The 27,701-nt window shown below is 50.2% G+C and overlaps 2 protein-coding genes across 3 annotated transcripts in view; one reads left to right on the forward strand and one right to left on the reverse strand.

Annotated features, from left to right (window-relative positions):
• The window catches only part of Zhx2 (zinc fingers and homeoboxes 2), a 153,095-nt gene that overhangs the window by 116,999 nt on the left and 8,395 nt on the right, over positions 1-27,701 (forward strand). For both annotated transcript variants that reach the window (XR_005870505.1, XM_005082731.4), the window contains exon 3: positions 18,402-21,123. Coding sequence is in view for 1 of the 2 variants with exons in the window: in XM_005082731.4 (XP_005082788.1) it covers positions 18,603-21,119 (2,517 nt within the window). In the remaining variant the exon portion in view is untranslated. The remainder of the gene's footprint in view (positions 1-18,401; positions 21,124-27,701) is intronic.
• The window catches only part of Derl1 (derlin 1), a 93,402-nt gene continuing 67,227 nt past the window's right edge, over positions 1,527-27,701 (reverse strand). Inside the window, exon 9 of the mRNA XM_040730351.1 lies at positions 1,527-2,559. The gene's annotated coding sequence lies outside the window, so the exon portion shown is untranslated. The remainder of the gene's footprint in view (positions 2,560-27,701) is intronic.

The following is a 27,701-nucleotide window of genomic DNA, read 5'->3' on the forward strand; positions in this document are numbered from 1 at the left end:
AGAGATACAAACATAATTATAGTTACTGTGAAAATAGTACTTATTGTTTTAAGTTGGATGTTGCAAACTGAAATGAAATGCATGGCCACTACGTCATGAAGGTCTTCTGTGGGAAACTTCATGGTGTCATGGCTCCTCTACACCCCAGCAGGCTGGAGGCCTTCACTGAGGTGGGGTGAGAACATCCTGGGGCCAGGAGAACACTTGCTCCACACAGGTAGCTTGGGCTTCCTTGCGGCACAGTGGATATTGGGTCATCTGTCAGTTTCTGACCTCACCAAGGAAGCTTGGGTGGTAGATGATTTCCCTAGGACCGCCAAAGCAAAGTGCCACAGAGTTGGTAGCTTAGAAGAAATGAATTATTTCCCAATTCTGAAGGCAAGAAGTTCAAAATTGAAATGTTTGCAAGTCTACAGTCTCTCTGACAGCTCCATAGCAAAATTCCACCTTCCGATGGCCTCACCCTGCCTTGGCTTGTAGATGGCTGTCCTCCTCATGTCTTCTCTCCACCTTTGTCCTCTCTGTGTATCTTTCTCTGCACCCAAATTCCCCTTTGTGAAAGGTCACCAGCCATATAAGATGAAAGCACGCTAAATGAACTTCATTTAACAGTTTTGAAAACCTTATTTTCAAATATACCCAAATTCTGAGGCACTGGGGGTTAGGACTTCCTCATTCAATATTAGCTTTTTTATGTTAGTTTTGTCCTTTGATAATTTCACACATGCATGTAATGTATTTTGATTACTCTGTCCCTGACAACCTCTCTAATCTTCACCCTCGGCCCTACCAAAGGCATCCCTCAGCGATACCAGTAACTTTCCCAGATTCGTGACTTTTAGTTTTGTTTTGGAACCCATTTACTTTAATTCTGTCTGTCTGCTTTCCTTTTTGAGAAGACACAGATCAACCCATAACGTGTGGTGAACAAATCCTGGTCTCCTGCCATCACAGCTGTCTCTAGGATCATGTCCCAAGCCTGGGTGAGAGCAAAGGTCCTCTCAGGCCGGGCGTTGGTGGCGCACGCCTTTAGTCCCAGCACTCGGGAGGCAGAGGCAGGCAGATGTCTGTGAGTTCGAGACCAGCCTGGTCTTCAGAGCGAGTTCTAGGACAGCCTCCAAAACAATACAGAGAAACCCTGTCTTGAAAAAACAAACAAACAAAAAGGTTCTCTCAAATACAAGCCCCAGGGGCCACCCCAGTACCTAAAAAGGTACAGGGATAGATTCAGCCCTAGATATTAGTACATACTTCCTTAGTGAATGAACCTACCAGTTAGCCTGTCAGTGAACAGCCAATGACCAGACAGACTAGAAGATCCAACATAGCCTGTCTTAGAGTTTCTATTGCTGTGAACAGACACCATAACCACATCAACTCTTATAAAGAAAAACATTTAATTTGGGCTGGCTCACAGTTCAGAGGTTTAGTCCATTATATGTAGCGCCCATACAGGCAGAACACTTCTCAAGGATTCGGGCGAGGGACTAAGGATTGAAATGAAAAAAAAAAAAGACAGCAGGTCATTCTTGCAAGGAGAATGGCATTTATTGTAACAAGAGGGGAGCATTATATACCAGTCAGCAGGCACAGTGGTAAACTACCAAGGTCAGAAGCTCAGGTTCCCAGGACCCAACGGCAATAAGGATGAGCGGACAACAGGAACTTGAATTCAGACAATAAGGATGGGCAGAAAACAGGAACTTGCATACAGGCCTAATTGGAAGGAGGGGAGCAGGATATGCTTGCTCCTAGTCACAAGCTGGTCAGCAGTCCCTATGGGAGAAGGGTCCAACATTACCATCATGGTAAGAAGCATGATGTCATGCAGGTAGTCATGGTGCTTGCTGGAGATGTAGCTTAGACTTCTACATCCAGATAGGCAGGCAGCAGGAAGAGAGAGTGAACCACAAGGCTTGGCTTGAGCTCCTGAAACCTCAAAGCCCACCCTCGTGGCACACTTCCTCCAGCAAAGCCACACCTACTCCAACAAGACCACACCTCCAATAATGCCACTCCCTATGAGTCCATGGGGACCATCTCTTTTACTTAACATTTTTTCTTCATTTTACACACCAACCCCAGTTTCCCCTCCTGCCCTGCATGGACTCCTCAGAGGGGGCAAGGCCTCCCATGGGGTGTCAACAAAGTCTTGCATACCAAGTGGAGGCAGGACCAAGCCCATTCCCCCTGTATCAAGGCTGAGCAAGGCATCCCACCATAGGGAACAAGGCATCCCACCAAAAAGCCAGTTCACATGCCCGGAGTAGGTCCTGATCCCACTGCCAGGCACCGCCCCCAACAGATCAAGCCACATAATTGTCGCCCACATTCAGAGGGCCTACTTCAGTCTATGGGGTCCATTTTCATTCAGGCTGCTACATAGCCTGTGCCTCCTGGACCAAGTAGAAGTAGCCGTAGACTGTCAGGTCTCTGGGTTGTAGCCTCGGTAGTGCTGGTTCTTCAGTTTCCGCTGTGTCTACTCCGCTGACGCTGTGGTGCAGAAGTATCAGCAGGCCCCGCCGCCTCCTTTGAAAAGGAGTCCACAGCTTCCTGCCACTGAGAACAATGCAGAGGAGGTCATGTGATGTCCTCCGCTGTCCACCGTCACAAGAACTCCTTAGGAAAGAAGAAAGGGCCCTACAAAAGCCTCCAAGTTAGCCACGCAAAGGCAGTTGCTGTGTGATGGGTGGGGTCTGGTACACGGCTGTGTGATGGGTAGGGTCTGGTACACGGCTGTGGGATGGGTAGGGTCTGGTACACGGCTGTGGGATGGGTGGGGTCTGGTACACGGCTGTGAGATGGGTGGGATCTGGTACACGGCTGTGGGATGGGTGGGGTCTGGTACACGGCTGTGGGATGGGTGGGGTCTGGTACACGGCTGTGGGATGGGTGGGGTCTGGTACACGGCTGTGGGATGGGTGGGGTCTGGTACACGGCTGTGGGATGGGTGGGGTCTGGTACACGGCTGTGGGATGGGTGGGGTCTGGTACACGGCTGTGGGATGGGTGGGGTCTGGTACACGGCTGTGGGATGGGTGGGGTCTGGTACACGGCTGTGGGATGGGTGGGGTCTGGTACACGGCTGTGGGATGGGTGGGGTCTGGTACACGGCTGTGGGATGGGTGGGGTCTGGTACACGGCTGTGGGATGGGTGGGGTCTGGTACACGGCTGTGAGATGGGTGGGGTCTGGTACACGGCTGTGGGATGGGTGGGGTCTGGTACACGGCTGTGGGATGGGTGGGGTCTGGTACACGGCTGTGGGATGGGTGGGATCTGGTACACGGCTGTGGGATGTGTGGGGTCTGGTACACGGCTGTGGGATGGGTGGGGTCTGGTACACGGCTGTGGGATGGGTGGGGTCTGGTACACGGCTGTGGGATGGGTGGGGTCTGGTACATGGCTGTGGGATGGGTGGGGTCTGGTACACGGCTGTGGGATGGGTGGGGTCTGGTACACGGCTGTGGGATGGGTGGGGTCTGGTACACGGCTGTGGGATGGGTGGGGTCTGGTACACGGCTGTGGGATGGGTGGGGTCTGGTACACGGCTGTGAGATGGGTGGGGTCTGGTACACGGCTGTGAGATGGGTGGGGTCTGGTACACGGTTGTGGGATGGAGCACTTGGTTTTTATCCCTTATAAAACCTGAGAATTGCCAAACAAAATTCTTACGGGGCCAAATAAAATTCTAGCCGGGCCCCGTCTTCTGTAATCTGTGTTCGACACCCAGGAGACACACACTATGTAGAGCAGCCATGATGGTGTGTGGTTAATGTTGTCAGGCCTACGTGCTCTGGGTTGGGGAAGGTATGGGAATGAAAACACAGTGCCCACTGGGAAAGAGACAGCATTACAGGTGACTCTGATAGGCCTCTGGATACTTAAGTCACTATAGCTGGGCATGGTGTGCATACTTGTAACCCTAGCACTTAGGAGGTGGAGACAGGAAGACCAGGAGTTCAAGGCCAGTGTTAGCTACATAGTGATGTAAGTTCAAAGCCAGCTCAAGCTATATGAGTGAGACCCTGTCTCAAACCACATAGTAGGAAAGGGAGGAAGGCAGGGAGGGTGGGAGGGAGGGAGGGAGGGAGGGAGGGAGGGAGGGAGGGAGGGAGGGAGGGAGGGAGGAAGAAATGGTGAGAGAAAGAGGAAGAAGTGGAATGAGGAAAATGCTGTCCCCAAATGTGGCCCCTTGACCTTTGATCCCCAGAACTGTGACCCCAAATCTCTCCCCTTTAGAAAGCACTGTGTCTTGGGCATTTTGTCATGGTAATCAAAACCAGGCTAATTCACCGTGACGGGAATCGATGCCATTCTATCCCTGTGATGGGGCGAGACAGCTCATGCGGAACCATTTGGAAGGTCATGAACAAGTAACAGAGCGCAGGAAGGAATGTTCCAAGTGGCCTTGTGTTGTCATCCCAGGTGACAGAGTCTGGGGTCCCCAAGAACAGGAGGTCAGGCGATCATTGGCTTGTCCTAAAGATAGGACACTTCTTTATCATCTGACGCCAGGTCATGTCACATGGTTTGTCTCAGTCAGCCACCTAATTCGGCTCCCAAAGCAGCCTTGTGGGTGTTCATGTCTTGTTCACCTCAAGAAGGTGAGAAAACTCCTTCTGTCCTTGAAAGTGTTTTTTTTTTCTCAAACAAGCTAACGGTCACAATGCCTTCCTAACTTCCTCCTGTGGCTGACACAGTGACAGAGGTCCCTCCACATCTGTGTGCTATCCTCGGCCGATGCCCTGGGCGGTTTTGCCTTGCCTGTTCTCTAAGGCAGGGCCAGGTTTCGGTCTCTGTTCCAGTTCAGCGGGCGGGCTCAGCACTGTGTCTCCTGCGCATGAGGATGGTGCCAGCCTTCCTGTTTGCTGCTTGTGCGAGCGGGCGTGAAGAAGCTCTGAGATGGATCCTGGCAGAAATCCACCTCAGCCTCCCTCGGGGGCTTTGTGGGGAAAGAAAAGAGAGAGAGAGAGAGAGAGAGAGAGAGAGAGAGAGAGAGAGAGAGAGAGAGAGAGAGAGAGAGAGAGAGAGAGAGAGAGAGAGGTTCTAGCATTCCCCCCATGCTGTGTGAGCAGGGGCCTGGGCCTTATACAAACGGATGTGTGTGGAAATGCTCTGTGACAGATAGCGCAGCAGAGGGCTGAGGGGCGTCTCTCCTGTCAGCATCATTTCTGGTGCTGATGCAGAGGAGCGAGGGCCGCGGGCCCAAAGGAACAGGAGACTTCCCACAGGAGAGCAGTGGCTCTCAAGACTGCTCAGAGATGCAAAAAGAGACTTGTGCAGGAATGGGCTGGCCTGGGGTGGGGGTGGGGGTCTTCTCCAAGTTTAAATGCAAAGCATACCTTTCTAGAGTGCTTCCACACTGGCCAGGCAGGGCAAGAATTCTGATGACAATGACCATACAAAGGGGGCTTTTCCTTCCTCCTTTATGCTGAATCTGAGCATGTTGGCGACAGCCCTCGGAAGTTTGGGGATAGAGAAGATGAGGGAATATTCAAATGGGAAAACGTGTGCACCACACTTCCCAGGCCTTGGTGTACCTCCAGGCTTAATGCACTCACCAAGACATCCATTCAGCAAAGTCCACCAACGCCATCACCTCCCAGCCCAAAGCTGGTCCAGGTATAATCATAGCTACCCCAGCCTGGTAGCTGCTTTTGGTTGGATGGGCCCAACTCAGTCTTCCCCTAAGATGCCAGAGGCCACCTGCCAAAAGCCTCTTGACCTGCGGTCCTTTCTGTGGGCTGTGACACCTCTGAGGCTCTGGTCTGCCCATTTAAGATGGCCTCGGAGTCAATTCAGCCCTGCCTCATAAAAACAAGAACAAAACCACGTGAGTGGCTCCAAAGGAGTGGCCTCCACACACAAGCCAAAGTTTAAACGTAAAGCTGGGAGTTGAAGAAGGAATAAAGGAAAGGATGCGGGAAAGAAATGGGCAGGAGACGGCCAGCAACACCTTCGCACCTCTCCAGAGCCCCAGGACATGAGAGAAGTATTTGTCCGGTCAGCATAGAAGCCCATCTGGTTCTAAGGCGTCCAAGCGAGATCCTCCACCTCATAGAGCAGGCACCTCACACAGGGTTATAGCCGGGGCTCCAGCTACACACCCAGGCACTGACTGATGGGAAGTCTTCAGGGTTCCTACCCTAGCTGCCTTACGCCTCTCCCGAGGAACCTCCAAGATGAAAGGCCAGTCCTGAACCCAAGATTCTGCTGTTATGGGCATGGAGTGTTCTGAGCAACAGGGTATATGTCAGATCTGATTTCCAATTTCCAAAGATCTTTCTGGGGAAATCAGGGACTAGGAGAGGATGGGGTGTGAGCCAGAGCCCAAGACACATAAGGCAGGCTGTCCAGCGTGAAAGGCTGCTGGGAAACGACAGAAATGACTGGCGAGGCTGGCTGCAGACTGAGGGGACAGGACAAGCTAGGGCACATCTCTGTGAAGACTGTCTTCCTAAACTATGGACCGAGACACCCACTGTCCCTATGGGGGCAGCGTGCAGAGGTTGAAAGTCACAGAGTTTTGCTCCGTGGTTCCGGTCAAGCAGGGTTGGGAACAGCAGCCACCAGCTCTTTGCTCAATCCTGTGAAGCAAAGGCTGTGCCACCATGACTGGCAGGAGCCTGGCCTCTGCTCTGCTCGGCCTACAGGCTGGGGAGGGGGCTTCTTCAGGTGGGCAAGCCTGAAAGAACATCACAGGAAGTTGGGCAAGCTCGGCATACCCTTGGGTTCATTTCTGTGGCCACAGAAAACAATGTCCCCATAAGTTTAGTGGCTCAAAAACTTCTGGGAGTCAGAGGTTGAAGGCCCCCTTGGATGAGGCTTCTGAGGACCCTGCAGAAGAGAGTCCTTCCTGAGCCTTCCAGATCCTGGGGGTCAACTTGTTCTCCTTAGCTTGTGACACCTGTTTCAAACCATGGGAACATAATTTGCTCCCATGGCCACTTCCTCCTCTCCCCGCTGCCTGCCTTCTCCTAACTCCGTACTGTTATACCTCCCTCTGCCCTCCTCAGAAGGACACTTGTGACCACATGCAAGGCCTACCTAGTCCGGAAAAGCTGGTCCATCTCAGGAACCTTAGCAATAATGTCAAAGTCCCTTGTTCCATACAAGGCAAGGTTCCCATGCCCCAGAGCTTAGAACCTATATGCGTCTGGGGCCATTTTCAGCCTCCTGTCCCTGTGGGTCCTTGGCAAAGAAGTAGGAAACCACCGCTTGTGGATGTGGTTTGGACCTGCGCAGTTCTTTGTGCGAGCGTTGCTATTGAGTGAGCGGCTTTGTGGAGGGCATTCGGTCTGAGAATAAATGTAAACTCTCAGCCTTGATCCTGAGACTTTGAGATGAAGGGGGAGATGAAAGGGCTTTGGGATGCAGAGGATCGGCTGGAGGGAGCTGGGGTGGGAGGGAGGGGAGATCTGACAGACAGAACCTAACAGCTCTGAAAAGCTCTGCCTCACCCCGCCACGTGCCTGGGGAGCAGAGAAAGCACACCGCTCCCGGGCTCCGGGAAGACGGAGCGTGTGCAGATCCCCCGCAAGGAGGGAAATGAAAAGGTTACAACGGGATTGTCAATATAACAAATCCCAGGAGCGTCTCGGCCTCTCTAAATGTTTTGATAGCAGAATTTGATGGGTTGTAAATCTGAGCAGGCCCGTCTTAAACATTTGATAGTGCCTTATTTATCTGTGTATGTGACACACAGAGCGAGAATTGATTCCTTCTTGCAGTCTCAGAGACTCTCCCTGCTTTAGAAACACATCACTCCTCCCCTGGCCCTGGGGATGGACGTGTCTCGGACACAATGGTAACTGCTGGAATTCTTCCTTCAGTAGCTTTTCCTTGGTGTGTGTGGGGGGAGGGGTGAATTAACTGATCAGGAATTAACTGTTCCAAAATAGGCCTTCATCTACAATTGTGTTTTTTTAATAAGATTATTGCTCAGAGAAAACAGGAGAGTAAAGGTGTTCAACACAGAACAGTACAGACACACGAGATGTAGATGTGGAATCAAAGGCCACCTTGACCTCTCCCTAGGGGTTCAGGTTGACCTTGCCTTCCCCTCCAGCAGACGTAACAGACTGCATTTGTTCCCTCCCTATCACTGACAACCTCAGAGCATCTGGAGCCTGAGTCTCCTCTTCCATGCAGTATAGATCTCTTAGGGCAGGGAGCGAGGGTCTCTTTCCTGATATCTGAACAGACACTGACACCGTGCACTTGACAAAGAGGGAGGGACTGAGAGGAATGAATGAGCTGTGAGTGAGTTTCCAATGACACGCGTGCGTGTGTGTGCGCGTGCGTGCATGTGTGTATATGTGAGTGTGTGTATGTATTATGTGAGTGTGTATGTATGTGTGTGTAAGTATGCCTGTGTATGTGAGCGTGTGTGTATGTGTTATGTGAGTGTGTATGTATGTGTGTATGTAAGTGTGCCTGTGTATGTGAGCGTGTGTGTGTGTGTTTGTGTGTGGGTACGTATTGAGTTGTGTGTATATATGTATGTGAGTGTGTGAGTGTGTTAATGTGTCTATGTGAGTGTGTATGTGTGTACATATGTATGTGTGTATGTATGTGAGTGTATGTATGTGTACATAAGTATGTATATGCATATGTATGTGTGTATGTGTGTATGTGAATATGTTTATGTATGTGTTATGTAAGTGTGTGTGTATGTATGTGAGTGTATGTGTGCTTGTGAGTGTGTGTGTGTGCACGCGCGCGCATGCACGCGTGTACATGTAGAAGCCAAGGGTCAATGCTGGGTGTCTATCTCCATCTATCTCCACCTTATCTCTTGAGAATCTGGAACTCATCAGCTGACTAGATCGTCTGGTCAGTGAACCTCTGCCCCCCCCCCCAGAGCTGGGCTTACAGGCGTTCTCTGCCATGTGGGTGCTGGGGACCCCAGCTCAGGCCTTCATTCATCACAGCAAACACTTTACTGGCCAAGCCATCTGCACAGCCCCAGGTTATTGTCTTAAGACAACCTCTAGGAACTGAGCTCGACCAAACAAGCTGGGTCCCAGTGGGCCCTGCTGGGCCGTGATGTTCCTGCTGTCATCCACACGCAGCAATCTGACTTCTGTCCTTCTGTGAGATCACGATACTGCTCTTCTCCTGTTTCTGTGTCCTCCTCCCAGTTGCCCGCCATTCTCCTCGGTAGTACCAAATCCCACCTAGTGTCACGCCAGAGTGTGGACTCCTTTTTTTTTTTTTTTTTTTTTTTTTGGTTTTACAAGACAGGGTTTCTCTGTATTGTTTTGGAGGCTGTCGGTCCAGCCCGGCCACACTCTTCAGCATTGGTCATGCTCCCTGGTCTCTGTGAGCCTCAGTACCCAAGTAGCTTTAGAGACGGGACACTCAGTCTTCGGCCCATACCAATCTTGGAATGAACATCTACTGTCCTTGCTGCTCTCCAGCAAGGAGAGTAGATGAGGAATCTAGTGATGCCTGCACAGGAAAGCCACACTGAATGGGAGAAAGTTCTAGATGAAAAAAAAGGAAAAAAGAAGCACACTCAGCAACTCTTCACAGAAGCCTGGAAGCTATGAAGAAGGTGCCTGGCAGCCACGTGGATCTTGACTGTTTATTTTGGCTTTGTTAGGATGGCTGACAGCCTGCTGGGTCTCTCTTCCTGCCAGCCCTGCCCCGAAGTTATCTCTGAGAAGCTTCTGCCTCCTGGACCCTGCCTGGAAGGCTGTGCCCCTCCATTGCCTGCAGGGTCAACCCTGAGCTCCTCCGTGCAGTCCCCAAGCCTCCTTCTGCCCTCAAGGTTTATCCTGGTCATGCCTGCCCCTCCAGGCACCTTTACCTGGCATTCGGACAGATGCTATCCAGCCCTAGGGCTCTTGGAGTTGCACCAAGAACTTCCCTTAGCGAACAGTCTCCAAAGGTGGGAGAACACATGTCCCATGTGCAGGAAAGGAGAGTGACCGCTGTTCCAATCTGATGACCGGAATCCTCCTGGGCTGATAAGCAGAAGGGAATCATATGCTGGAGTGGGGGGTGGGGTATGTCTGTGCCCAGTTCAGGCTGCTAAGAAATCCACAACTCACCTGCCCCATGCTAGATGGGACTCTGCATATCAACATGCGTTTTATCCGTTTATTTATTCATTTCACCTTTTTTAAGATTTATTTTCATTCCGTGCATGCACGGGAGCCTATATGAGTGTATGTGCACCACAGGCATTCCACAGGGCAGGGAAAGACGTTGGGACCCCCGGGAAGTGGAGTTTGCAGGTGTCTGTGAACTTGGGTCCTCTGAAACGGCAGGAAGCACCCTCCAGCCTTCTCATTCATTTGTATCTTGGCCCTGCCTTGAGCAGTGCGTCTCCGCTCGGCACCCGCTAGCCTCCGTGCCAGCGAGTGCCAGGGCTCGTGGTGACGATCCCAACCTTGACTATGGCTCACAGGTTCAGACGGATACCCCAAAGCTTGGCTCTACAGACCCCCAGACTTCGCCGTGCCAGGGTAACGCTTCCAAAAGCGCTGTTTCTCCCAACCCTTCCAGTGAGACCCGAGAGAGAATTCCCCAGGGGTCCCGTGTATCAGGGGCTCTCTCCAGTGTCCTTATCTTTAACCTTTCGTGCTCGCTCGCTGAGTGAGTTTTGGAAGCCAGAGCGCGTTCTGAACCACAGTCTTGGAACACAGAGAAACTCAGTGCTGATTCCATTACAATTGCCCTTATCTCTCAGGCTCACGTAGCAGCTTAGAGTCATTCTGGCGCTTTCTGTAGAAAAGGCCCTTTCTCCCCCGCACCCACCCCTGACTGCTGCCTCTGTTCTACATAAAGGAAGTCTCCTTTTGCTCCCTCTGTTTAGAAATTGTACCTCAGACGCTCCAAGCTTCTTGACCAGGGGGTAAGAACTGAGCCACATCCTGCGTGTCAACAGTGCCCATGGGGAATGTTGGAGGCTTCCCCTTCCAGTTTCTTCCACTTACACAGCCCAGAACACACACACACACACACACACACACACACACACACACACACACACACACACACTGCATGCAGACACGTGCACACCCATGCACAGACTGTAGAACATTCCTGAGCGCTTTTACTGTATCTCGCCACTCTGTATGAGCTACAGTCCCCACAAAGGGTTTTTTGCCGCTCTGTTACCAGAGTCTTCATAGTCAAAGCCCAACCCTGCCAGCCCTAACAAGCTAGGATCACCCACCTGTCTTCAATTGGCCCGGAAAAGTAGAGGAAGTTATTGGATACAGCTACTCTGGGAAAAACAAATAAAGATGTCCAGTAACAACACCCTACTCTGTCCAGGTCTACCTTCAGAGCACTAACGTGCGATCCAGGTTAAATAGAGGGCAAGAAATACAGCTAATCAGTCTTTTTTTTTAATGTATTTAAGTTAAAAACAATCTTGTTTAACATGTCAATCCCAGTTCCCTCTCCCTCCCCTCCTCCCCCGCCCTCCCCACTAGGCCCTCCAGCCCCCCACCCAATCTCCACTCCAATCCCCAGGAAGGGTGAGGCCCTCCATGGTGGATCTCCAGAGTCTGTCATTTCATTCAGGGAAGGGCCTAGGCCCTCCCCCAAGAGTTCAGGCTAAGAGAGCCTCGAATATTGTGGGTTGGGCACTCAAAGTCTATTTATACACCAGGGATAAATACTACCCAAGACCCCATAGATTACCTAGGCCTCCTCACTGGCACCCACATTCAGGGGGTCTGGGTCAGTCCCATGCTTTCCACACAGCCATCAATCTAGGGTCCAAGAACTCCCTCTTGTTCAGATCAACTGTTTCTGTGGGTTAAACCAGCCCAGTCTTAACTACATTGCCCATCAGTCCTCTCTTTCTGACACTGGATTCCAGGAATTCAGTTCAGTGTTTGTCTGTGGTTATCTGCCTATGCTTTCATCAGTCGCTGGATGAAGGTTCTGTTTCCTAGACTCTCTGGCAGTGGGATTGTATGCTGGTACTCCCCTGATTCATGTCTAAAATCTATATATGAGTGAGTACATACCATGTTTCTTTTTGTGACTTCACTCAGGATGGTTTCTTCTAGTGCCATCCATTTGCCCGCAAATTTCAAGATTCCATTGTTTTTTTTTCTGTTGAATAGCACTCCATTGTGTAAATGTACCACATTTTCTCTATCTACTCTTAGGTGAGGGGCATCTAGGTTGCTTCCAGGTTCTGGCTATTACAAATAATGCTGCTATGAACATAGTGGAACAGACATCCTTGTTGTGTGAATGGGCATCTTTTGGGTATATGCCTAAGAGTGGAATTGCTGGGTCTTGTGGTAGACTGAGTCCCATTTTCCTGAGGAATCTCCAAACTGATTTCCAAAGTGGCTGTATGATTCGGCACTCCCACCAGCAGGGAAGGAGTGTTCCCCTTTCTCCACATCCTCTCCAGCATAAACTGTCATTGGGGTTTGTTTTTTTTGTTGTTGTTGTTGTTGTTGTTGTTGTTGTTGTTTTGGTTTGGTTTGGTTTTGGTTTTTCAAGACAGGGTTTCTCTGTATTGTTTTGGAGGCTCTCCTGGAACTCGCTCTGTAGACCAGGATGGCCTTGAACTCACAGAGATCCGCTTGCCTCTGCCTCCCAAGTGCTGGGATTAAAGGCGTGCACCACCAATGCCCGGCTTGTCATTGGAGTTTTTGATTCAGCTAATCAGTCTTGGTCAAGGTATGGGCCCGCCTGCCATTGGCATATTTGACTCCTGCCTTTGGGTTTATCCCCCAAGTTGCCAGCACTATATGATAGCTCCTTCTAGAAGACAAGCCTTGCCTCTAACTGGCACCAAGACCTCAGCCTTTCCCGTCCCTTATATGGTACTAGAAGAAATCCCCAGTTCTTTGGGGTCCATTGCCTCAATGGTCTCTAGCCGGAGAGGTGTTATAGGCATGGACTGGAGTAGGATCCTGTGTGTCAGGACAAAGAATAAGAACAGAGGTGTGTGGGTAATGTTGAAACAGAGACAGTTTGTTAAGAAAGAGAAAACATACCCAAGCCTAGAAGCAGGGCCTGAGAGCTTGAGAAGGGTCGCAGGGTCAGCGTTGCACTCAGCTCCAGCCCCAAGGATTTGTGGGTGTGCTGTGCCCACATTCTGTGTCCTGTACTTTCCTGACACAGCCGTATCCTTTAATATGTAGCCCTGACGGGTTTGTAGTCTCCTGCCAACTGGTCTTTTTGCTGTCAGTCCTGGTGCCTCTCTCTCCTCGCCCCGCTCTCCTGCCACAGAGGGCCACAGTGTAGCTCTTGTAGTCAGAAGTTTGTGTCACACCTGACCGCTGCCAGTCAGCCCCAAATAAGCACAATGAAATATATTAATTACTAAACTGTCTGACCGATGGCTTGGACTTCTTATTGGCTAGCTCTCTCTTAGTTATTAACCCATTTCTATTAGTCTAAGTATTTCCGCGTGGTCTTATCTTACCAGAGAAGAGTCTGGACCTGTTTCTCCTTCCTCTGCTACATGGCATCTCTCTTGACCTCTCTCTGCATCCTCTTCCCAGCCTTCTCCTCATCTCCTAGCCCCGCCTATACTTCCGGCCTGTCTACTGGCCAATCAGTGTTTTATTCATCAGCCAATAAGAGAAACATACAGACAGAAGGACAGCCCCCATCAAGATCTCAAGAATATCTTCACTCCTTGCAGGACAAGCTGGTTATGGCACCGCCCACGAGACTGTCCCCAGTAGTGGAAATGCCTTGTGGGGGTGATTATGATAACCACTCCGCATGTGGTTCTCCAGCCCCTCACTTAAACTAAGCCCAAAGAGCCGTACATGGCTGGTGGCTACCATATTGAACAACACAGATCCAGGGCGATATACAGTCAATAAGTAAATGGGTAGCTAAGCCCTTACCCACAAGAGAGACCATTACAATGTTAGTTATTGGAAAGGGCTTTGAAGAAAGCAAAGCAGAGTGAAGAAACCCGGAGTAATGGGATGAGGTTCACTACAAAGAATTAACAGTCTGGAAATCCCTCTCTGGGTGTGGACCGCTCTGACAGGGGCCCTGCGATGAATGTGACACTCCTGATAGAACAGCTGGAGTGTGTCAGCAAGTCGGAGGGGACATGGGCCACAGCATGCCCAAGCTTGCAGGCTGTAGTTACAAAAGAGCGGACTTCACATGGGAAACTTGAGAAGCTGCAAAACCACCCAGAACCAGTTCTGACCTTCACCCATGAATCCCTCTGTTGTTCCAGCAGGAGATGTGTGGGTGGCTGCGGTAGAAATCCAGGCTAGAGAAGATGGGAGCTTAGCTCGGGGCTAAAGGGGGCCTCGGAACTCTAGAGTTGACGGGACTGCTGGTGACTTGGCTGTGTGGAGAAGGCCAAAAATTCCAGGCCCAAGTGGGCAGTGGTAGAGCCATGGATGGACTTGAACGTTCATGTGTGGAGCTCATGTTTGAGAAGATGAAACTCAAAGGGAAACAGAGGCTGGAAAACAGCCAGTGTCCATGTACAAATGGACCTTAGTTAATTAAGCTTTCGGTTCAGCGGCTCCAAGAAGCTAGCCTTGGCCACCCATCCCAATATGCCAACTGGAGAGCTGAGTGGTGGGGAAAGGCAGAGAGAAATTTTAAGCGATGCGTTGGGAAGAGCAAAATTAAAGGAGTCTAGTGAGCACGAGCTCATCTTCTAGGAATTGACATGAGCTTTAGGTTTAATCGTGGGAGAAATGGGGAAAAATGTGTAATTAAGGAGCCTTGGTCAAAGTGGGGTCCCGCCCATCATTGATGTAATAACAAATCCATCTCTTCATCACTGTTATGGTCAGAATTCCCTCCGGATAATCTATCCAGCATGTAGCCTGTCCATCATAGATCATTGTTCTCACCTTAAGATGGTCTCCCGGAATCCAAGGTGACTGCGGCTTTAGGACAATGACTCTTTGTGCCTTAACCATAAAGGGAGCTGAGACAGCTCAGATTGGCAGGCATGTCTTAATGATGATCATGTCTGGCAGAGTGAAGCTGGAGTCTGAACCAAAGTAAGATAGACGGACGCGCAATGGAGGCAGGGGAGTGCGGAGTTCAGTTACGCCTCAGCCTGAGTTAGGACTCAGGGCGTTTTCAGCAAAATCGGCTTCTCCATGTCTGCTGCAAGTCTGGTCAACAGGGACGTGGTCACCTGCTGTCCTGTCTGCTGCAAGTCTGGTCAACAGGGACATGGTCACCTGCTGTTCTGCTTTTCCCATGGCCTCTCCTTGATGCCACTCCTGAGGGACCCACACACACTGTTGTTAGAGTGCCCCAGTCTGAAGACACCAGTGTTCCAATGTCAGAGAGACTGGGCTCTTGGGATCACCAGGGGGCACCGGCCCTCTCCTGAGTCCTGGGGCACCCGCCCTCTCCTGAGTCCTGTGCCCCCACCCCAGCCCCAGCAACTCGCAGCGTTACCATTTACATACGTTCCTCACTTCTGCCCTGGAGCCCCGTCCTAAGTGAGACTCAAAGGCCAATATGCCATCCCCCCCTTCAGGTCTCCTACATGTCAGATATCCTTGTCCCTAAATGCCCTCTTCTCTGTTCTAAATATAAAACCACACTGAACGTAGGCACAAAGTAAACGGCACTGAGATGCCAATAGTGACCCAGCCCAGCGGCTCCCTAAAGTTCCGGTGACACGCCCTACCTCCTAATAAGCAAATGGTGCCTGTGGCCCAATTTTATATTTGCCTAATGTGGTTCCTATCAAAATTCTAATAGGATTGTATGTTGCAACTGATTATGATTTATGAAATAATCAAAATAATCAAGAAAGCGTTCTGGGGGAAGGGGGAGAAGGAACAAGGAGAAACCATTCAGTCTTCTGGTTATTAAGTGTACTCCAGACAGCTAAGACGAAATTAACAGTAAGCCCCGGTAGCCAGACCAGATGTGCAGACTGGGCAGCTGGGAACAAGCTGTAATAAATGTAAAACGTGGTGTGTGGTGGGGGTGGTTTCTTACACCCTATCGAGGAATGGGTTGGGTAACACATGCTTCTGAGATAGCAGGGAGGCCCAAGGAAAAACAGCTGTACTTAACTCAAGATAGATTCAGCGCTAGGTGACTTAAACGCAAACCAAAACATCAAGCCCACAGGACATGGTCGTGTAACGCCTGTAATGCCAGCACTTAGGAACCTAGGGAAGGAAGGCTCCTGGAAGTTTGGGGCAGGCCTGGTCTCCATAGCAAGTACCAGGCTAGCCATGACTAAGGAACAAGGCTCTATCCTAAAACTCAAGAGCAAACAAACAAAATTGTACCAAAAGGCTCTGAAGAAACCATAGGTCTATTACTAGGACTCAATATGATTTAAGCAAATGACCTACATACAAAAAGAGGAAACATGGATTAATATACCTCACCTACAAACAAAAGACAAACTGGCATTTCCAAATATGAAAGAAGCCACAAGAGGAAAAAAAATATAAATTTGCTATCTAAAATGTAAGGCTTCTACATGTTAAACATGTAAAGACACTCTCAAAACAGCTAGAAGGTAGAAGTTTAAACCTTGCACCAGGTGTCATAAGGCGCTTTTACAAATTACTAATAAACACCTGAGCACCACAGTCTGAAAGTGACGTGAATAGGCACAAAAGAAAGATTGTAAGTGGTCAGAAGCCTTCGGAGACAACCTAGCTTCACTAGTAATCGAACCCACAGACATAGGTAAGGGAGATGACTCAGTGGGCAAGACACTTGCTGTGTTCAGGGTCCCCAGAGCCCACATACGTCCGCACGTGGTGGTACATGTCTATGACCTTGTCGCTCCCATGGAGAGGCAGAAGACAGAGACAGGAGAATCCCCAGAAACTCAACCAGCTAACCTGTCATATGGATCGGTCAACAAGAGACCCTGTGTCAAGCAAAGTAGAAGTCAAGAACTGAGACCTGAGGCTGCCCTCTGGTCGCTATACACATGTAGTGGCGATTGCACACCTGCACACACACACACACACACACACACACACACACACACACACACACGGCAACAGAGGGAGGGGAGGGATTTTATTGTTGTTTTGAAAGCATAAGGGCGGAAGAGGTGGCCCATCAGTTAAGAGCACTCGCTGGTGCCATTCTACAGACCCAGGGCTTGGCATCAAGTACCCACCACAGTGGGTGGCTTACACTGCCTGTAACTCCAGCTCCCTCTTCTGACCTCTGCAGGCACCCATACATACAACCCGACCCAAACACATACGTATACACAAAACAAATCCTTTTTCTAAATCACTGAAGTATAGTGAAACAGTGTCCCTGTCTAACTGTCAAGGCCTCTTAGTGTAGTACTCCGTGTAATCCATGGGAGTCAGACCTTCTCAGGCACAGCTGGAAAGGCCATTGAGGCTGATTGCTGCCGTGTGAATCAAGAGAACCATTTCTAGGCCTGTGTCTGAAGGTAGTTCTTGACAGCCCAACGTGAGCCTGTCTTGGCAGCACATGCCTGTAATCCCAGCACTCAGGAGGCAGGGGCAAGAGGACCAAGACTTAAAGGTCATCCTAGGCTACATAACAAGGGCAAGTCCAGCCTGGACTACACTAGAGACCCTGTCACAAACACACAAAACATTGTCACATCCCTATAATGTAATATCAGGATGCCCTTTTAAACGGAAAAGGGGGTGCTGTTTGAGAGAAACAAGGAAAGCAACTGTTTTGGGTTGGTGGTTCCATTATTTCATTTCCTTTACACCTCCCTTCCCTACATTTTCTGTACTCTTGTGTTTTTATGATAAGAAGTGACATGTCCATAGCCATTTTTCCCTGTGTTTTTTGTTTGTTTGCTTGAGGGAGTTTGTTTTTTGTTGTTGTTGTTGTTGTTGTTGTTGTTTTTCCAAAACAGAATCTCATTGTATAACCCAGACCATCCTTGAACTAAAGCCCATGATCTCAGCCTCCTGAGTGTGTGCGTGCGCGCATGTGTGTGCACGTGTGTGTGCGCGAGTGTGTGCGTGTGTGTGTGTGTGTGTGTGTGTGTGTGTGTGTGTATGTATTACCCACTTTCTTACCCCCTTTCTAGTGCCATGGAAACCCATTTGCAGGGCCCACTTGGGTGCCTTGCTTCTGATGTTCCATAAATAAAAAGCAACTCGCAACACCTTGCTCACCCCACACAGCCCACTCTGCACTTCAGAAGGTCCCGGGGTCTTTGTTCTCTTCCTGGGACTTTGTGTCTCTGAACACGGAGACCCCAGCCTTGTTTGCTTGCTGCCTTTCCACTTTCTTCCCAGAGTTAAAAAGAGAACACCGGCTTTCATGCTTCTAACCCCCCCACCCGCCTTCGGTGCTTACATGTGTGTTTGATTTGGTGCCGGTTGGGGCGGGTCATGGGAACAAGTCTGGGGGTGGGGGGGGGGGTGCTGGTTTCTTTTGCACTGTGAAAAGTCGCGGACTCCAGCTTTGTTCTTGTCCCGCAGACATGAAGCTGCCTGGTATGCTCCGGGATTGGTACAGTGACAGGTTTCTGTGCTGAAATCGTTTCTGAACTCTGAAACGGAAAGCTTCAGCATCCAAGGGAAGCCAAAGGCATTTGAGAGGAACTAAAGCCAGAAGCCAAGAGTTTCACTGGCCTGCCCCTACCCACTCCGGAAAGAAGTCGTCGCTCACGGGCGGGCAGCATGGCGAGCAAACGGAAATCTACAACCCCGTGCATGGTGCGGACATCCCAAGTAGTAGAACAAGAAGCCCTAGAGGAGGCAGACAGGGCCAAAGACAAAGGGATGGGCATGCCACCATCCAGCATGGCCAACGACAGCTGGGCAACAGAACCTGAAAACTCGTCCAAAGAAAACGAAGTGGTAGAGGTCAAATCTATGGGGGAAAGCCAGTCCAAAAAACTCCAGGGTGGTTATGAGTGCAAATACTGTCCTTACTCCACACAAAACCTGAACGAGTTCACAGAACACGTAGACACGCAGCACCCCAACGTGATCCTCAACCCCCTCTATGTGTGTGCCGAATGTAACTTCACAACCAAAAAGTACGACTCCTTGTCTGACCACAACTCCAAGTTCCATCCGGGGGAGACCAACTTCAAGCTGAAGTTAATCAAACGCAATAACCAAACTGTCTTGGAACAGTCCATTGAAACCGCCAACCATGCCGCGCCCGTCGCTGCCAGTGGGCCTGGAAGTGGTGACAATGACCCTGGGGTCTCGGTGGGTAAAATCCCCGTGACAAAGACAGGAAAACCGAAGGTAGATGCCAAGAAAGTGCCCAAGAAGCCTGATGAGGCTGCCCCCGAAAACCACATGGAAGGGACGGCCCGGCTGGTGACAGACACAGCCGAGATCCTGTCGAGACTGGGAAGTGTGGAGCTCCTTCAAGATTCACTGGGACACGTCATGCCTTCTGTACAGCTGCCACCAAATATCAACCTTGTCCCCAAGGTCCCCGTCCCTCTGAACACTACCAAATACAACGCCGCCCTGGACACGAATGCCACCATGATCAATTCCTTCAACAAGTTCCCTTACCCGACCCAGGCTGAGCTCTCCTGGCTAACAGCTGCCTCCAAACACCCAGAGGAACACATCAGGATCTGGTTTGCTACCCAGCGCTTAAAACACGGCATCAGCTGGTCCCCAGAGGAGGTAGAGGAGGCCCGCAAGAAGATGTTTAATGGCACCATTCAGTCAGTACCCCCCACGATCACTGTGCTTCCTGCTCAGCTGGCCCCCACAAAAATGTCCCAGCCCATCCTCCAGACAGCTCTGCCGTGCCAGATCCTTGGCCAGCCCAGCCTGGTACTGACTCAAGTGACAAGCGGGTCAACGGCCGTCTCTTGCTCCCCCATCACACTTGCCGTGGCTGGGGTGACCAACCATGGCCAGAAGAGACCCCTGGTGACCCCCCAGGCTGCCCCTGAGCCCAAGCGTCCACACATCGCCCAGGTGCCAGAACCTCCCCCCAAGGTGGCCAACACCCCGCTCACCCCAGCTAGCGACCGCAAGAAGACCAAGTTGCAGATAGCGCACCTCAAGGCGAGCTTTTTACAGAGCCAGTTCCCTGATGACGCCGAGGTCTACCGGCTCATCGAGGTGACGGGCCTTGCCAGGAGCGAAATCAAAAAGTGGTTCAGTGACCATCGGTACCGGTGTCAGAGGGGCATTGTACACATCACCAGCGAGTCCCTTGCCAAAGACCAGATGGCCATCACAGGCACCCGGCACGGCCGCACCCATCACGTCTACCCAGACTTTGCACCCCCGAAGTTCAAAGAAAAAAGCCAGGGACAGCTGAAGACTCTGGAAGACAGCTTTCTGAAGAGCTCCTTCCCCTCCCAGGCGGAAGTGGAAAGGCTGAGGGTAGAGACCAAGCTGAGCAGGAGGGAAATCCACTCCTGGTTCTCCGACAGGCGCAAGCTCCGAGACAGCATGGAGCAGGCCGTCTTGGATTCCATGGGATCCGGCAAAAAGGGCTCCGATGTGGTAGCCCCCAATGGTGCTCTGTCTCGACTCGACCAGCTCTCCGGTGCCCCGTTAGCTGGCCCCTTGCCCAGCCCTTCATCGGCAATTATACAGAATCAAGAACAGGTTCACCTGCTAAGGAGTACTTTCGCGAGAACCCAGTGGCCCACTCCTCAGGAGTACGACCAGTTAGCCGCCAAGACCGGGCTGGTCCGAACTGAGATTGTGCGCTGGTTCAAGGAGAACAGATGCTTGCTAAAAACTGGAACCTTGAGTTGGCTGGAGCAGTACCAACAGCATCACCTGTCAGATGACCACGGCCACGATGCTGTTTCAAGGAAAATGGGGAAACAAGTGGCTGGGAGCCCAAAGAATGGAAGCGAGGCAGCTCAGCACTATGCCAAGGACCCCAAAGCCTTCTGCGAGGAGGAGGACTCCGGCAAGCTGGTCCCCAGGGTGAAAGTGGGTACCGAGCAGGCCAAGGACTGTTTGGCAGCCAAGCCCTCAGAGGCCCCCTCAGACAGATCAGAGGGCAGCAGCCGAGACGGCCAGGGCAGTGAGGAAAACGAGGAGTCGGGCATTGTGGGCTTTGTGGAGGTGACGGTTGGAGAGGAAGACGCCATCTCAGAGAAGTGGGGAACCTGGAGTCAGAGAGTAGCAGAAGGTACATCGGACAGGGCCGACTCCGACTCCGACAGCGCCCCTGCGGAGGCTGGCCATGCCTAGACAGGTAACTCTGTCTGTTTACTCCAGAGGAGGGGGGAGTGTGGATTTCCTTTCTTAACTGGCAGATTCATATAGACGGCGGGTTCCAAGGTGGTGACTCAGACGATGTACTTCGTTTTATTAATGCGTTAATTGTCCATATATGTTGCCACAAATCATCCGGCTCAACCAGATATGTCGCTGGCATGGTATATCCAAGTATTTCTCATCAGAAACACCAAAGACTAGAGCACTTCAGATTTCAGGGTTTTGTTTTGTTTTTTCTTCAGAATTTGGAACATTTGCACATAGGATGGGGTGTGCTGGGGGCTGGGCCCCAACTTTGAATCTGAAAATATTTATGTTTCAAGTTTACATTATACACAGAGACCAAAGGTAACGCCGATGCAATATTTTTCATCATTTTGTGCATGCTTGAAACATCATTTCTCGGTGTGGTATTCCCTCCTCACAAAATAGTAGGAAGGTTCCAGATGTTGAAGCGTTTAATAGTGTAGAGATTCAGATTCAGGATATTCGGCCTGTGTTTATCATGTGCCTCTGTCGAGTACAGTATGCTTTGAAATATGGATACATGAAGGAATGGTTGGGGGCACTCATTTGTCTCTGCACTACCTTACATACCCTTGTCCGTTCCTTTTGTGTGGCAAGTAGGTCCTTTTTCAAGGTTCTTTGACAACAGGAAGAAATAAACAGGGCCTAGTAGTCCTGTACCCTTATTTGTAAGGCTGTTCTCAGAGGGGATGCCCTGCTGCCTGGACCTGTTTGGATACCAGCCTCTGGGCCTGTTCATACTTGAGTCCTGTCAAACTGTTAGTCCAACACACCCTCTGTGTGTATATTATGGTCACAGTTGGGAGAGAAAGAAAGAGAGAGAGAGAGAGAGAGAGAGAGAGAGAGAGAGAGAGAGAGAGAGAGAGAGAGAGAGAGAAGGAAGGGGTGTGTCTTTCTTTTTTCTCTTTTGTTTTGTTTCAAGTTCACTGGATTGGAGATTCGAGGTTGTTTCTTTAGACCTGAAAGGCTTTGGAAATTCTCCTCATTTGCCTTGTGTGGCTCAGGGAAGGTTTAAGCCCCAGTAACCCCTTCAAGTCTGGACAAGACCCGTGCACAGTTAGACCTGTGGAGCCACGAAAGGCAGGGAAGGGAGGTTGCCATGGTTACTAATGGCCATGTCATCCACATAATGGGACAGACCTTGAAGCTCTTGGTGCCTGCACTTCCCAAGGGGTCAGTGCAAGTCAAACCCCAGTGCAGCAGCTGGCTTGGCTACATGTGGAGAAAAGGGGGCGGGGGAAGGGGGCTCCTCCTTTGCTGACAGAACACAAGGGCGACCTGGAACATAAGTCTGAAAGGCCATAATTTGGCCAGGTGAACTGCTCTAGAGATCACTGGAAAAGCCACAGAAGGGGCCTCCCAAGATAGCCTATGAAACAAACGTAGGAGTCTCTAGGATGGTCTGACGGTCCTGAAGAAAGCCCTAGAAACTACACACCTCCATGCTGATGAACCTGGACACCTCAGGCCAGCCATGCTGCTAACTATTAAGTCATTTATTGCACGATAAAACGAGGTGCCTGGCAAATCGGTAGAACCCTCCGGAAGCTTTTTCTCGCTAGTTCCAGCAACAGTTTAATGAGTCGTCAAGCCCTGAGTACCAACACATCGTCTTGAGGAACCGCCGTGAGACCCAGCAAGCACACAGCACAAAGAGTCCTGGGACCCAGCAGGGGTGTTCAACAGGTCACCTCTTAGTGTCTTCCTTCTGTCTGGCCGTTTCTCCACCTTCCTAGAAAGCCTTGACATTCTAGCGATGTCTCCCCTGTTGAAACAGTGGTTTTGCTTTGTCTTGTCTTACTTTTTTTTTGCCTCATGAATGCTCCAGCTTGCCCCGAGCTTCTCTTCTTGATCTTGACCCATGGTACGAATTTACATGGTTCCTATTTCTTCCCACCCTTAGAGGGGACAAGAGGTTCGGCTCCACTCAACCATATATTGAGCGTCCCGTATGCCGGCTGCCACGGTCAATGCCAGAAGACAGTGGAGGGAGACAGACGGTGCAGATCCCATTCCCAGCAGAGCTCAGCTGGGCTGAGGGCAGAGACTGCACTTTCTGTTAACCAGCCAGTATGGCATGTGCTATGAAGGGGACACGTACCACAGTGTGGGTTCTCACTGGAGACATGCCCCACACCGCGCATCATAAGGGGTTAAGGGAAGACGGGATACTGACTCTGGGGTAGCTTTTAGGAGAGGCAAGAAATCAGACGAAGAAAGGAGTTGCTCAAGTAGAAAGAGCAGCGTGGGCTAAGGTCCAAAGACAGGCAAAGGACATGTGAGGATCGGAAGAAGGTTGGCATGGACCGGAGTCTCTGGCTGAACTGAACGTGAGGACACAAGTACCCTGGTGTGGGTTCAGACGTGTTTCCTCATCCCCACAGCTGACTGAGAGGTAGCCTCGGGGTACCCCCAGAGATGAGGTCACCTGTTGGCGTCCCTTTCCCAAAGGTATACACCATCTGGGTAGGGCACGCCTGCCTAATTCCCCGAGGCCTGAAGGAAACAGATGAGAGGAAGGTTTCCCGTGCAGCAGCAGATGCTCAGGATGCCCAGGTCTTACCTAATTCTCAAGCAGAGGCAACTCTCTGTGTTCTTACGATCCAGAAAATAAACCTCAGACAGCAAGGACAGTCCTCCCTCCATCAGCTCAGCTCTACTCTTGCTGCTGCCGTGTGAAATGTCCCACTGGTGTTGGTGGCCCTCCATCCAGTCTCTATTTACTGCCCTCTACCTTCTGCCGAGGGGCGTGGAGAAAGCCCGGGGGGTTGGAAGTTGACCACTCAGAGATGTGGGGAGTGCCTGTGTTCCCATTTTCTGGTTGTGGTAAGTGTGAGCTTGCAGCACATTCCTGAGCTAGGTACTGGGGCCTTTGAGCACCTGGTGCTATCACATATTCATAGTGGCGTCCGTGTTCCAGAAGATGGATCTGCAGGCCCTAAATTGGGGTCTCTTGAAACCCGTGCATATGCCTAACCCGCGTGTTGTGGCTGGGAGACGGCTCAGTTGATTAACGTGACTGTTGAGTGGCCCTGTAGAGAGCTCAGCACAGCTGTGGTACACACCTGTGATCTCGACACTGGGGAGGCAGAGACAGGGGGACCTCAGAGCTGACTGGCCAACCAGCTTAGCCAAATCGGCAAGCTCCAGGCCAAATGGTCTGTCTTATTGCTTCTAGTGCTGCTGCTGATGATGGTGGTGGGGTTGGTGGTGATGATGATGGTGATGATGGTGGTGATGGTGATGATGATGGTGGTGATGATGATGGTAATGATGATGATAATGGTGATGATGATGATAGTGGTGATGGTGATGATGGTGATGGTAGTGGTGATGATGATGGTGGTGGTGGTGATGATGATGATGGTGGTGATGATGATGGTGATGGTGGTGAAGGTGATGATGATGGTGGTGGTGATGGTGATGAAGGTGATGATGATGATGGTGGTGATTATGATTATGATGGTGATGATGATGGTGGTGGTGAAAGTGATGAGCTCCCATTTATTGGCATATACTGTAGCTTGGCATTGAACCTCACCACCATATAGAGAAGCAGGGACAGCTTTCCCTCTACCTTACAGAGCACAAATGCTGGTAAAACTCGGAAGCACCTTTCATCACTGAGGCCGACTTCCTCTTCAATGGTGGCACCACTGCCATAGCCCAGGCCAACAAGTCGGATGCAGTCGCAATGTGCTTGGAAGTAGAAGCTAATAGAGCATTCTGTATTAACTACCTTCTTGTTAGCGTGACAATATGTATGACAAAGATGGCTCGCAAGAAGGAAATTCACTATGGTCCACAGTTCCAGTTAGTTCATCGTGGCAGGAAAGGTATGTGAATTGGGTCACCTCTGTCCCCAGTGGTGGCTTCATTATAGTGTGGACCAGGAAACAGAGATGACTGCCCAGAACCAGAGCAAACACACTCCTCAGAGGCCTGCCCCTAGAGGCCTACTACCGAAACCTTTGAAACAGGGTCATAAGATGGAGAATAAGCACTCGAGGCACGAGCCTGTGGGAACTATTTCAGATCCCAAGTCACAGCACATTGCTCAGTAAGAGCCCTCGGAGAACGCTGCATGTGTGTGCATAGCTTTGCCAAAAAGACCAAGACACAACCCCTACCCAGATCCCAGCCTAAAAAGGTAAGACATATACATAAACCTGAAGTCCATATAGTCTGTCCTTTTTAAAGAAATTTTATTTTTAATTATGTGTTTGCAGAGGGGGAGGGTTGTGCATGAGAGTGCAGTACCCAAGGTGTCCAGAAGAGGGCGTTGGATCCATTGGAGCTGGAGTTACAGGCACTTATGAGCTGCCCGTCTTGGGATTCTGGGAACCAAACTTGGGTCCTCAGAAAGAACAGTATGTACTCTTAATCACACAGCCATGTCTCCAGCCCCCACCATCTGGGCTGTCTTATATGAGCCATGCACACAGAAATTGGAGGCACCCCGAGGGAGATAGGTGGCTTTTCTGGGGAAAAAAGAAAAGAAAAGAAAAGAAAAGAAAAGAAAGAAACCCGCCCACCAATCCACATGTGCAAGCCTTCTCCTCGTTCCAACAAAGGAAACTCAGAAACCTGAAGTAACCACGAGAATTCACTCTGCTAGTGTCTAAATCTGGCTCAAGATCTCCAGCCACCGTCTTCACTGCCTCCAGATTTCTGACAGCTCCCAACTCTTATGATTAGTGATGGCTCAGAGAAGGTGTGAAATTTGTGAAATGTCAAAAAGAAAAAATTGCCGAGGCTCAGCTTGCTTAAAATAGTTAAGGCTGCTTAATTGTTGGCAGGCTGACTGAAAGTTAAGGTCCAGAATTGTTCATACTGCTCAGATTAGCTGTCTACATATAGAAGAATGAATGAGTGAATATGAATGAATGAATGAGTGAATATAAGTGAATGAATGAGTGAGTATAAATGAATGAATAAATGAGAGAATGAGTAAATATAAGTGAATGAATGAATATCAGTGAATGAGTGTATATAAATGAGTGAATGAGTGAATATAAATGATCGAATGAGTGAATATATATAAATGAATGAATGGATACACTGTAACCATTAGTCTGCATGTCTCTGTTGACCACCAGACCTTTGAAGTCGGGGACCCCACCCTGTCAGTCTCTGACTTCCCAGTGGAGAGCTGGAGATGCTAACTCATGGTTCTCTCAGCCCATTTGCTGTTGCTGGCAACACAGGCCAGATGGCTTTGAAAGAAAACAGGTTGACTCTAGCTACCCTTCCAGAGGTCCATGGTCAAAAAACCATCTGGTGATGGCCTTCTTGCTGGAAGAATCCCAAACCAGCACAATTATTAAAATGTGTTATCTGTACAAAGCCACGCTTTCTTTATGGCATCTCTATAGCTCCTTGGTTACGTCCACCCTCACTCTCTCCCTTTCCCCAGGCCTCCTCCTTACTCCCTGATAGTAATTCTCCTGCCTCCAAGTCTAGTGTTGTGTGGCTTGGTTCTGTTTTCTTTTGTTTCTACACCCAAGAGAAAATATGTGATGTTTGTCTTTCTGTTTCTGGCTTGTTTCTCTTAACACGGTGAGCTCAGACCAACTGTGACAAGACCCCATTCGCCTTACTGATGAAACACCCTCTAGTGTTGTGCACACAATCCTGGGTTCTGTCTGTTTGTCTTCCCATAGGCATCTAGATTTATTGCATGTCTTGGCTCTTGTGAACCGTGATGCAGTAACTGTGCCTGTGTAGAAATCTCTAGTCTGTGCTCCCTTTGGATCCTCTGGCTATACAGCTAGATCAGATGGTATCTCTGTTTTAAGCTTTTTTGCTTGTTTGAGCTTTGGTTAGGCGTGGCTAACCTCATTGCTTGTTTGTTTCTTGGCTGTTACTTTGGATGTAACACTGTTGCATACTGAACTAGTTTCCTTTCTTTGTAACCAAAGGCCTGATTAGAAGCAATTTAAGAGACAAAGTGCTGTCTGGCTTACAGTTCAAGAGGACACATCTTATTGTGGGAAAGGCATGGTGGCAGGAACAGACCAGCTGGTCACATTGCATGGGCAGTCAGGAAACCAACAGAGATCAGAAGGAATGAGACGCCAGGTGTTGGTGGCACGTGCCTTTAATCCCAGCACTGGGGAGGCAGAGGCAGGCGGATCTCTGTGAGTTCGAGGCCAGCCTGGCCTACAGAGGAAGTGCCAGGATAGGCTCCAAAGATACACAGAGAAACCGTGTCTCAAAAAGCAAACAAACAAACAAAAACCAGAAGGAATGAGACCCTGACATAAAACATCAAGACCCAGCCCCAGCAACTCACCGCTCCAATAAAACCCTTCTACAGCCTTTCATAACAGCACAGCTAGCTCTCCTTGGTTTACAGAAGGCCACCTTCCCACTCCACTATGATTTCACACCCCCAGTATCTTTTTCTCTGCTTCCCCAGCCCTAGATTAGGACTTAATTGTTCTGCACTTGGTTACCTATTTAAAGGTCTGATGTGCAAACTCAGGGCGACAACGTACACACACGTGTCACTGCGTGTCACTGAAA

This window comes from Mesocricetus auratus, unplaced genomic scaffold (genome assembly GCF_017639785.1).
Source record: "Mesocricetus auratus isolate SY011 unplaced genomic scaffold, BCM_Maur_2.0 Super-Scaffold_100023, whole genome shotgun sequence".
In the NCBI taxonomy this organism is placed as follows: domain Eukaryota; kingdom Metazoa; phylum Chordata; class Mammalia; order Rodentia; family Cricetidae; genus Mesocricetus; species Mesocricetus auratus.